Below are 11,639 nucleotides of genomic sequence, written 5' to 3' on the forward strand. Positions count from 1 at the left end.
GTCTCCCACCCACCCACCTCCTTTGCACACACACATCAAAGGGTCACATTCCTCCAAGGGCAATGCCATCCCCCTTGCTAATGCCTGCTTAGGAATACAAGCATAAGCCAATTGGCCCATGGCATTCCTAGCCACAGGGACTGGATGAGCCAATGAGACTCATAAGAGGTATGCTGGCCTTCCCTGCTCTGGAGAACCAGACAAGTTCTTCACTAGGTGAAGCTGGATTTTCTATTACTTGTGGCAAAAAGCATCCTAACTGTTAACTTAAAAAATGAACAGGTTAAAGATTCTGATTGGCCAGGCGCCGTGGCTCACACCTGTAATCCCAGCACTTTGGGAGGCTGAGGTGGGTAGATCACCTGAGGTCAGGAGTTCGTGGCCAACACAGTGAAACCCCATCTCTACTAAAAATACGAAATTAGCTGGGTGTGGTGGTGGGCGCCTGTAATCCCAGCTACTCGGGAGGCTGGGGCAGGAGAACTGCTTGAACCCAGGAGGCGGAGGTTGCAGTGAGCCAAGATCGCACCACAGCACTCCAGTCTGGGCAACAGAGCAAGACTCCATCTCGGCAAAAATAAAAAAAGAAAAAAGAAAAAAAAATAGACCTGACTTTATTCAAGCATTCAAGTCTATATTAGGGGAATGATGAACACCCTAATCCAAGCAGAACTCTGGGAAGGGGTGGGGGCAAAAATGAACTTTTTTTTTTTTTTTTTTAACAAACACCTGTAAACTAAAAAGCAGTTTGTAATTGCTAACAAGAAATATCATAGCCAAACATAAAGTTAAAACTTCCAGGGCACAGAAACATCTTATTGGCCTTATATGGACCTGTCCCAATGGCTGTTATTACCCAATTCTTGCATTTGCTTCTTAATTTGCTTCTTACTTCCTCCTGACATTGTCAGCCTTGCCGATTTTCGTAAGAAGGTTCAGGCAGTTGCTTCCCTGTGGGATATACAACAATTTTCCAATTCTATGACTCAGAAAATGGCAAGAGAAGGAAGGGTTCTTCTCTTCTAACCCTAGACAAAATCAGAAAATGTTTATTTAGCTCTGGGAGAGTAAGGCTCAGTTAAGTTACGGTACAGATTTTCACAAACTTTTTTTCTTTCAAGTCAAATATTTACCAAGAACTTAGTATATGCAAGTCAGTCTATTATTTATCCAAAGCCAATGCATGAATTATTTTCATCAGTTCCAAACTTCCTTTCTCTGTATCCCTTATAGCAAAGTCAAATATTTTAAAGAAAAAAAAAAATCACACCTCACAAAACTTGCAATTAAACGTTTTTTTTTGCCAGGACTGGTGGACTGAAGAACAAGCTTATTTCCAGAATATTGTTTTGAAAGAGTACACATTTTTCTTTCTTTTAATTTCAATAGCTTTAGGGGCACAAGTGGCTTTAGGTTACACAGATGAACTGCATAGTGGTGAAGTCTGGGCTTTTAGTGTACCCGTCACTCGAATGGTGTACAATGCACCTAATATGCCTTTCTTAAAACAAAAGTTCAAATGTTTATTAGAATAATCGTTTATCAGAATACAAATAGGCTTTGAAAATAAGTGGAAACGAACTGTATTAATAAAGTAATAAATACTATCTGGAGGCAACATCTGAACTAACAACCAAGTTTCGCACGGAGAAACTCCTGTTAATTCGGAAACACTAAAGGCACAGTCTCATTCAGAACGTAAAGCATGCATCGCAAATACTGAACCAGTTTATATTCATTAACTGCTCCGAAGGAAACCAGTGATCCTTTCCGACGAGATGGCCTTTTTTAAAAAATGATGTCGGCTACCCACAAAGAAACCTTACTTCTGCGGAAACACATGTCGCTCTCGGGAAACAGCAGGGGCCGGTAAATCGACGGCCTCCTACAGAGGACGGAAATATGGACAACGCCGAGGACCGCCAAGGAAGCGATGGGCTGGCCCTGAGCCAAGGGAGCACAACCCGGGCGCACAAGAGGCTGTCTCCCCAGGGATCGCGCCCGGCGCCCCCTCTCAGCACCCGGAGCGCGCCACGCCGCCCGCCTGCCCACCTGGGAAAGTTTGCACCTCCTCATCCCCGCCCCTCGCACCTACCAGCCCCTCCGGCCGCGGCGCCGTCGCCATGGCGACTGGTCCCCACCCCACCCCCACCCGGCTGTGCTGGCCGCGCCGCAGCCCCGCGGCGGCTGGGGAGAGCTCCCACAGGATCCGGGACAGGGGCTGCCCAGCCCTGGAAAGAAGGGACGCAGCGGACGGGGGAGGATGAAGAGGTGCGGAAAGCGGAAGTCGTGCGGTTCCCCAGCTGGGGTCGAGCCTAGCCCCGGGGGTTCTCACCCTTCACTTTGCCGAAGGTGCCGACCCCCAGCGTGTCACCCAGGATGTAGTGGCCGATCTTCACCCGCCCGTCGTGTTTCTGCTTCTCGGCTGTCGCCATCTTTCTCCAGGAACTGAGTCTGCGCATGGCGCTGCGGGAGGGCTGTCTCTTATACACATCTAGATGTGTATAAGAGACAGTCCTCGGGCCTGGGCGCCCGCCCACCGGCACGCGGAGGGGCTTACTGGAACGATTAAGCGAACCGTCGCCCCCGCGGCTCCTTTCTCCTCTGGCAGAGTTTCTGCCGGCTGTGATCTTCCCTAATTACCACTCTGGGGTCGGAGAAGACCCTTCTGCGGGTGATTCCAGAGGGGAGATGAGGACTGAGAAGCCCGCTTGAGTGATGCAGATCTGTGGCTTGTTACAAGGGGCGCGTGAATTAAAGCAAGGCAGGGGGCACCGCCCTGCCACTCCTTTCTAATCTTGATTCTGATCTTTCCTTCTTGGATGGAATCTAGAAGCCGCAGGAGTTTTCACTTGCGTCTGTGATGGAGTTTCCCGCTGCCCCCTCCCCGCCCCCGCCGCCGCCACCACCACCACCACCACCACCGCCGCCGCCAACCCGCGCTCTTTTTTCGCTTGGAGCCCGTAAATTGCTACTGGACACCACGATGGCTCTAGGAGCGCTGTCGGTGTTTTCTTCTGGAGGTGATCCTGAAATTTCTTCCCCAAAGCAAACTCTGTTGCGAGGAGCAGGCTGGGGATATGTACAAGTGAATGTGTATTCCAAGAGGGGGATGATACGCAAATCTTTTGGTGTATAGGAATTAATACTTTTAGATTATCGGTAAAATGTATACGTTCACTGGACTGAGAACAAGGCTTACAGTTACATCAACCGGATCAACAAATATTTATTTTACTTACAATGAGTAATACTTAATCTATTATATAAACATAAATGGAACCATACTATAGCATAAAGTCTGCTTATTTTTAATAAAATGTTTGAGTTTGTTACTCAATTCCACTCCTCTAATTAGTAGTCAAAATCAAGTGTTCTGTTTTAAAAAGTTTATATTCTCTCAGTTTTGGAATGTCATAGCACTGGGCCAGTGTCAATGCCCCTCCCCCCCCCCAAAAAAAATTGCATCTTCATGGAAAGGATATAAAAAAGTAAAAAACTAATAATGTCATTTTTAATCCCAACAAAAATCAATTACCCAACTCTCCTGATTTTCTCCTCTCTGTTTCTGAAATCAAAGTAACATGCATTAGGCACTGTTTTCTTCCAAGGAAGATATTGCAGGGGAAGCAAAAGTTTCTGCCTTTGAGCTTAGAATTACACCAGATAAGCAGAGAACAGTTCCAGCTAGCCTTAACCAAGTTCCTACTATATTGAGGACTGCACATTGTTTGAAGAGCAAAAAGTTAAGAAATCTTTGATTACTGATGTATTTGGGGGTCAGGTGGTGTGGTGGTTACTGTTGTAACTTTTGGTGTCTCGCTTTTTCACTTTTATCTGTTCGCCTTGTGAATTTCTACACAAGGCATCTCTGTAAAGCAGAATTTTTGGATTTTGGATCTCTGTAAAGCAGAAATAGCTCTCGGGATTTCCGTGTGCGGCAGGGAACCTTAAACTCCCTCCCCTCCCCAAATAGCATCTTAAATTACTTTAAGTTTTTATTATGTCTAGAATTTAACCCAGGAAAGTTCTGCCATTTCTTCTAACCTGAAAGAAAAAGATCTGACATCTCTCCTCAGGCCCAAGGGTGGGAGAGAGAGTACCCTAGGGAAAAAAAAAAAAAGGAAAAGATAGCAAAGGACCTCAGCTGTGTACCACTCACTGAGCATGTTGCAAGGGAACAAACTGAAGCTGAGTTTTGCAAATCCATTTGCCAATCTCTTCTTTAAACTATGAAAACTCAAGAAAGTAACATAACCTTTTTTTTAGTAGAAACATCGGTTTGTTTCTGCTTTGTGCTATTGTAGATTATAATTCTATTTAATAAATAGTCATTAACTGGCATTTACACTTAAAAGCGTTTTTGGGGAGATAAAACCTAGAATTATAGATCAAAAAATTGGATAGAAACTTACATCATCTTATCCAGTTTCCCATAGTCTCTGTTTAAAGCAGCTTTAATTGCTCAGTGTTTTTAATTTTGGTTTTGTTTCTTTTCCATTCATGTTGAGTTAAAAACTGAATCCAATTCACTGTTTGTAAGACTACTGTCTTAAGAAGCCTCCTGTATTCCTTTGCTTTTTCTCTTAATTACCTTTTTAAATTTTTGTCACATTTTCTTCCACCCTGTCTTCCTTTCATTCTCCCATTGATCTATCCCCAAATGTTCACTTCCTTCATTCTTCAAACTTTTGTTAACTGCCAGACGCTATAGAAAATTTCATTTTTCTAAAAAATGAAAAGTCACGGTCCCTACCTTGAAAGAGCTTATGGTCTACAGTAGCAGTCCTCTATATTCCACCATCCCCGCACCCATCCAGGAGAGATAATATTTACATACTCAACATTCTACCAGGGGGAAGCAAAGATAAGGTAGACTGTGACTTACACCCAGTTTCCTGACCTATCTGTTGTAACTGTACACCATCTCAGTAAAATGTATTGGAATATAAGTGGGCAGACTCCTCTGAGTCTTCTTCTCAAGGTTATTACAGCATTACTGGACTCTATACTGCCAGGTGGATATTACACTTCTCCAAGGACTATCTCTACATATGGTGGCTGGAACTAAAACTTCTGAGTGCTACACTGCTATTAATGCAGGCTAATATTTCCTTAGCTTACTTGTAGCTACATTGTAACTAATATTTTATTTTTATTAAACAAACACTATGTACTGGGCAGTTCACTAGATCCTAGGGACTTAAACAAAGGAACATGGTTCTGCCTTCTAATAGGAGACAAAGCAATGTTATAGGTGCTATAATAAAAACACAAGTCTAGACAATGTAGTGAGATTCTGTCTTTACAAAAAAAATAAAAATAAATTCAAAATTAGCTGGGTCTGGTGGTTCTCACCTATAGTCCTAGATCCTTTGGAGGCTGAGGTGTGAGGATCAGTTGAGCTCAGGAGGTACAGGCTGCAGTGAGCTATGATGATGCCACTGTACTCCAGCCTGGGTGACAGAGCAAAACGCTATCTCTTAAAAAATAAACAAAATAAAACACATATATGGTGCTAAAGGTCATCATGAGAGGTCAGGAAAAAACAGATTTATCTGTGGAGGTCTGCGAAAGCTTTAACTTGAATATGTTTTCGGAGAAGTATTAAGAGATGATGTTTTCTACACACAAAAGGGAGGCCACCCAGGCACAGTGTCTCACATCTGTAATCCCAACACTTTGGGAGGCCGAGGCAGGAGGATCACTTGAGCTCAGGAGTTTGAGACCAGCCTGGGCAACATTATGAGACCTCATCTCTACAAAAAATCAGCCAGGCGTCGGGGTGCATGCCTGTAGTCCCAGCTACTCAGGAGGCTGAGGTGAGAAAATCATCTGAGCCCAGGAGGTCAAGGCTGCAGTGTGTCGTGTTCATGCCACTGCACTCCAGCCTGAGTGACAAAGTGAGACCCTGTCTCAAAAATATAAAAATAAAAAAGTAAAGAAGGCCAGGCGCAGTGGCTCACACCTGTAATCCTAACACTTTGGGTGGCCGAGGCAGGTGGATTGCCTGAGCTCAGGAGTTGGAGCAGCCTGGGCAACATAGTAAAACCCTGTCTTTACTAAAATACAAAAAATTAGCCAGGCATGGCCGTGTTCACCTGTAATCCTGCTACTCGGGAGGCTGAGACAGGAGAATCGCTTGAACCTGGGAGGCAAAGGTTGCAGTGAGCCGAGATTGTGCCACCGCACTCCAGCCTGGGTGAGAGAGCGAGATTCCATCTCAAAAAAACAAAACAAACAAAAAAAAAAGTAAAGAAAAGAAAGAAACAGGTATCATGGGGGATGGAGGGAACTTGGGGAAGGCATTCCAGGTAGGAAAAAGAGCAAATATAAAATCACAGAGGGGGCTGGGCACGGTGGCTCATGCCTGTAATCCCAGCACTTTGGGAGGCTGGGGTGGGCGGATTACCAAAGGCCAGGAGTTTGAGACCAGCCTAGCCAACATGATGAAACCTCGTCTCTACTAAAAATACAAAAATTAGCTAGACGTGGCGGCGAGCGCCTGTAACACCAGCTACTCAGGAGGCTGAGACAGGAGAATTGCTTGAACCCGGGAGGCAGAGGTTGCAGTGAGCCGAGATCGCGCCACTGCACTTCAGCCTAGGGGACAGAGTGAGACTCCATCTTAAAAAAAAAAAAAATTTTTTTTCACAGAGGGAAGTAGGCTGTTTAGGGAAGAGCTAATTGTTACAGGGGCTGGAATCTGATGTATAGAGGGACTTGTTAGAAGAATGAGAGGTAAACCCACTAAAGTTAAACAGACCAAATCCTGAAATGCCTCATGTGCTTTTCAGTTTAGACATTATCTTGTAGAGTGATAAGCTTTGGAAAGATGTGAAGTAGATGCCGTTTAGAAATAAATTATTTTCTCCAAAATTGGTAGCTGTGGGTACATTTGGGAAGAGAAATGAGGTGACTAAGAGTCAGGGGCAAGGGGCAGACTTTTCTCTGTATACCCTTTGTAAATTTTTATTTAGAGCCTTATGCACATATAACAGAATCAAAACTTTTAGAAAAATTTCTAAAAACTCTGACTTTATTTTGGAGGATATACATTAGAGAAGGGCAACACCAACGTGGTAAATCAGGAAACTTGCAATCATCTAATGAAGAAATGAGGCAGTCACCACATACGAAAAGGAAAAACTCAAGACCTTTTCATAAAGTGAAATTAGAAAGGAAGGAATTGAGTGATGTGCAGAGAGAGGGAAAGGAAGGAATCTGTTTTTTTTGTTTTGTTTTGTTTTGTTTTGACGAAGTCTCACTCTGTTGCCCAGGTTGGAGTGCAGTGGCACGATCTCCACTCACTGCAAACTCCGCCTCCCAGATACACGAGATTCTCCTGCCTCAGCCTCCCGAGTAGCTGGGATTACAGGCGCCCACCACCACGCCCGGCTAATGTTTTGTATTTTTAGTAGAGACAGGGCTTCACTGTCTTAGCCAGGATGGTCTCGAACTACTGAACTCGTGGTCCACCTGCCTCGGCCTCCCAAAGTGCTAGGATTACAGGTGTAAGCCACCGTGCCCATCCAGGAAGGAATCTTAATTACCTCCCAGGATTCTGGTAGGATTTTAGAGGAATGGGTGTTCAACTGAAATTATGAATATTTGTAACATTAAGACATCAAAGAGGCCGGGTTTGGTGGCTCACACCTGTAATCCCAGCACTTTGGGAGGCCAAGGCAGGCGGATCATGAGGTCAGGAGATCAAGACCATCCTGGCTAACATGGTGAAACCCCGTCTCTAAAAAAAATACAAAAAATTATCCAGGCATCGTGGCACACACCTGTAGTCCCAGCTACTTGGGAGGCTGAGGTAGGAGAATCGCTTGAACCCAGAAAGTGGAGGTTGCAGTGAGCTGAGATCGTGCCACTGCACTCCAGCCTGGGTGACAGAGCAACACTCCATCTCAAAAAAAAAAAAAAAATCAAAGAGACATTCAGGTAAAGAGGTAAAAATACCCATGATGATACCGGTCATGCAGGTCTATAGGTCCAAAGATAAGGCAGTCTAATGGTTAACAATGTGTTATATATTTCAAAATAGCTTAAAGAGATCATCTGAAATGTTTACAACACATAGAAATAATAAATACTCAAAATGCTAGCTATCCTAAATACCCTGAGTTGATCGTTACATATTCTATGCCTGCAACAAAATATCACATGTATCCCACAAATATGCAGAAATATTATATATCAATAAAATACTTATTAATTTCTTTTAAAAGTCAGTCCAGTGTTACAGATTGTTTGTCATCACCGAACAGATGGCAGATGAAGTAGAGCAGTGAATATGGATGCGATCTCTCCAGTTTATAAAGGGATCCAAGGACAAAGCACTTACTTAGAAAACATGGATAATTAAAGGATCCAGAAGCAATACAAACCTGTGGAAGAGACAGAACAGCAGTCCATTTATATTAGAAGCTCCCCAAGAAGTTACAGTGATTAAAATTAGCTTGTAGAAAATTGTCTCCCCTTAGCTATGATAGATGATTTCTAGACCCTGGTTTAGAAAGAGACAGGCTTTTGCTTTGTCGCCCAGGCTGCAGTGCAGTGGTGTGATCATGGCTCACTGCGGCCTCAGCCTCGGGACTCAAGGGATCCTCTCATGTCAGCCTTCTGAGTAGCTGGGACCACAGGCATGTGCCACCACGCCCAGCTTATTTCTTAAAATTTTTGTAGAGATGGGGTCTTGGTGTGTTCCCCAGGCTGGTCTTCAACTCCTGGGCTAAAGGAATTTTGCCTCAGCCTCTTAAAGTGCTGGGTACAGGTGTGAGCCACCACACTGGGTCTTGAAATTATTTTAGGCTAAGATATTTGCAATCCCTTCATAGTGATGAATTTTAAGCTCAATTGCCCTTGTAGAACAGGCCCAGACCTGTTTTTTGTTTTTTGTGTGCTTTTTTTGAGACGGAGTTTTGCTCGGTCACCCAGGCTGGAGAGCAGTGACATGATCTTGGCTAGCTACGACCTCCATCTCCCGATTTCAAGCGATTATCCTGCCTCAGCCTCCCCAAGTAGCTGGGACTACAGGTGCGCACTACCATGCCTGGCTAATTTTTGTATTTTTAGTAGAGACGGGCTTTCACTATGTTGGTCAGGCTGGTCTTGAACTCCTGACCTCGTGATCCACCCGTCTCGGCCTCCCAAAGTGCTGGGATTACAGGCATGAGCCACACAGTTTTCCCAGAACTGTCTTCTAGGAAAAATCTTTGCACTGTTCACAAGGACTCTGTTGGCTCATCTCCATGTGGATGTGATTGGTTAGTCCTGGTTGGATTCCTTAGTGTTAACAAGAAGATATCAACCCTGTCCACCCCTCAGTTGACTTGCTGATTATCAGATGTATGGATCTATACATAATCAGCAGTACAAAGTATATATATTTACCAAAAGACGTAACTCTAAATTCTTTGGTGCCCTATTCTTATCAGCTGAGAGAAGGTATATCCTTGGATGGGCACCTGAAGAATATGTTGATAGTCTAAACTGTATCCTTGGATCATTTGAGACCATCAGCAAGGGAGAGTAATTTGTCCTGTTTTTTGGTCACTGTTAAAATTGCTTTTACTGAATTATACTTTGGTACTACAAAGAGCCGATAAACATGTAGATGCCTTTAGTAAGCTAATTATTCGACTCTCCATTCAAACCAGGAATTTAGTCTCCTTCAAAACAAAATTATTTAAAATCTATCCAACATTAACCAGGCACAGTGGCTCACACCTGTAATCCCAGCACTTTGGGAGGCCAAGGCAGGCGGATCACGAGGTCACGAGATCAAGACCATCCTGGCTAACATGGTGAAACCCCGTCTCTACTAAAAATACAAAAAATTAGCTGGGCGTGGTGGTGGGCGCCTAGTAGTCCCAGCTACTCGGGAGGCTGAGGCAGGAGAATCGCTTGAACCCGGGAGGCAGAGATTGCAGTGAGCTGAGATCATGCCATTGCACTCCAGCCTGGGCTACACAGTGAGACTCCATCTCAAAAAAATAAAAAATAAAATAAATAAAAAATAAAAAAAACCATCCAACATTTATTTAAGTGGAAAGACAGAGAAAGAGGACTGCTGAATCAGTGCCCCAGTGAACAAAGACCTTGTGGTAACCAGACCCTGACTTCTTAGACAGCAGTTAACAGGCCATCTAAGTGTGTTTGTGGGTCGGGGAGTTTTATCCGCCCCGACCAAGTGGATTGTCAAAGTTGTTCTGTTTAGCCACATCCCTCTTAGAAGAGCTCAGGCAATTACGAAGCTCAGGTAAATAGAAATTCTAGTGATGCTTTCAACCCTCGGGGTTGGGGGGCGCAGTGGGGCAGTGTATAATATCACTTACAGATTACCTCCTGTGCAGCCGGCCCAGCTCAGCTCCCTCCAACCTTGAGCTGCTGCCCTCTAGCCTCAGGCCCTGGGGGATGCTCTAAGAAACAAATCTGCAAAGCTTTTTCAATTCAGCTGACTCACAATGACAGCTAACTCTAACAAAGATGTAGTCTCTTAAAGGCATACATTTTAGTCTTCTAACCTCATGCCTTGATTTATCTTACTTTCCTTCCCCTAAGATCCTTATTTCCTTGTTTATTTGTTACTTACTTTGCTGGATATTATTCTCTAAGCTTCCCAAATGCTTTTTGGTTTGTTTTGTTTTTTTTGGGGGGGGATGGAGTTTCACTCTGTCACCCAGGCTGGAGTGCAATGGCACGATTCCAGCTCACTCCAACCTCTGCCTCCCAGGCTCGAGTGATCCTTCCACCTCAGCCTCCCAAGTGGCTGGGACCACAGATGCATGCCACCACGACTGGCTATGATCTTTGGTAGAGATGGGGTTTCACCCCGTTGACCAGACTGGTCTTGAACTCCTGACCTCAGGTGATCCGCCTGCCTCGGCTACCCAAAGTACTGGGATTACAGGCGAGAGCCACCGTGCCCGGCCTTCCCAAATGCTTTTTGAAAATAGACTTTATTTTTCAGAACAGCTTTAGATTTACAGAAAAATTGTTAAACTAATACAGAGTTATCATATGCCCTACATGCAGTTTTCCCTATTGTCAACACCTTACATCGCGTGGTACATTTGTTGTGATTTATGAACCAATCACTATTGATATATTATGAGTAACTAAAGTCTTCACTTTATTCCAACTTCCTTAGTTTTTACCTAAGGTCCCTTTTTTGTTCTAGGATCCCATCCAGGATACTTTATGTATTTATTTATTTTTTTTTTAGAATGGAGTCTCGCTCTGTCACCCAGGTTGGAGTGCAGTGCTGAGATCTCGGCTCACTGCCACTTCCGCCTCCTGGGTTCAAGTGATTCTTGTGACTCAGCCTCCCAAGTAGCTGAGACTACAGGCGTGTGCCACCTGTAGCAGTGCTAATTTTTATATTTTTAATAAAGACGGGGTTTCGCCATGTTGGCCAGGCTAGTCTCGAACTCCTGACCTTGTGGATCCACGTGCCTTGGCCTCCCAAAGTGCTGGGATTACAGACATGAGCCACTGCTCTGAGCCTTGTCTTATATTTAGATGTTATGGATTGAATGTTTGTGTCCCTCCCAAAATTCATATATTGAAATTCTAATTCTCCATGTGATTATATTATTAGGAGGCGTGCCTTTGGGAGGTAATTAGGTCAT

At 44.2% G+C, this 11,639-nt stretch overlaps 1 protein-coding gene across 1 annotated transcript in view; it reads right to left on the bottom strand.

Annotated features, from left to right (window-relative positions):
* Window positions 1–2,462, bottom strand: part of PRKAA1 (protein kinase, AMP-activated, alpha 1 catalytic subunit) — a 41,336-nt gene extending 38,874 nt beyond the window's left edge. Inside the window, exon 1 of the mRNA XM_011966306.1 lies at window positions 2,336–2,462. Coding sequence (XP_011821696.1) covers window positions 2,336–2,462 — 127 coding nt within the window. The remainder of the gene's footprint in view (window positions 1–2,335) is intronic.
* Window positions 2,463–11,639: the final 9,177 nt, after the last annotated feature.

The sequence above is a fragment of the Mandrillus leucophaeus genome, unplaced genomic scaffold (genome assembly GCF_000951045.1).
Source record: "Mandrillus leucophaeus isolate KB7577 unplaced genomic scaffold, Mleu.le_1.0 Scaffold119, whole genome shotgun sequence".
NCBI classification, from domain to species: Eukaryota; Metazoa; Chordata; class Mammalia; order Primates; family Cercopithecidae; genus Mandrillus; species Mandrillus leucophaeus.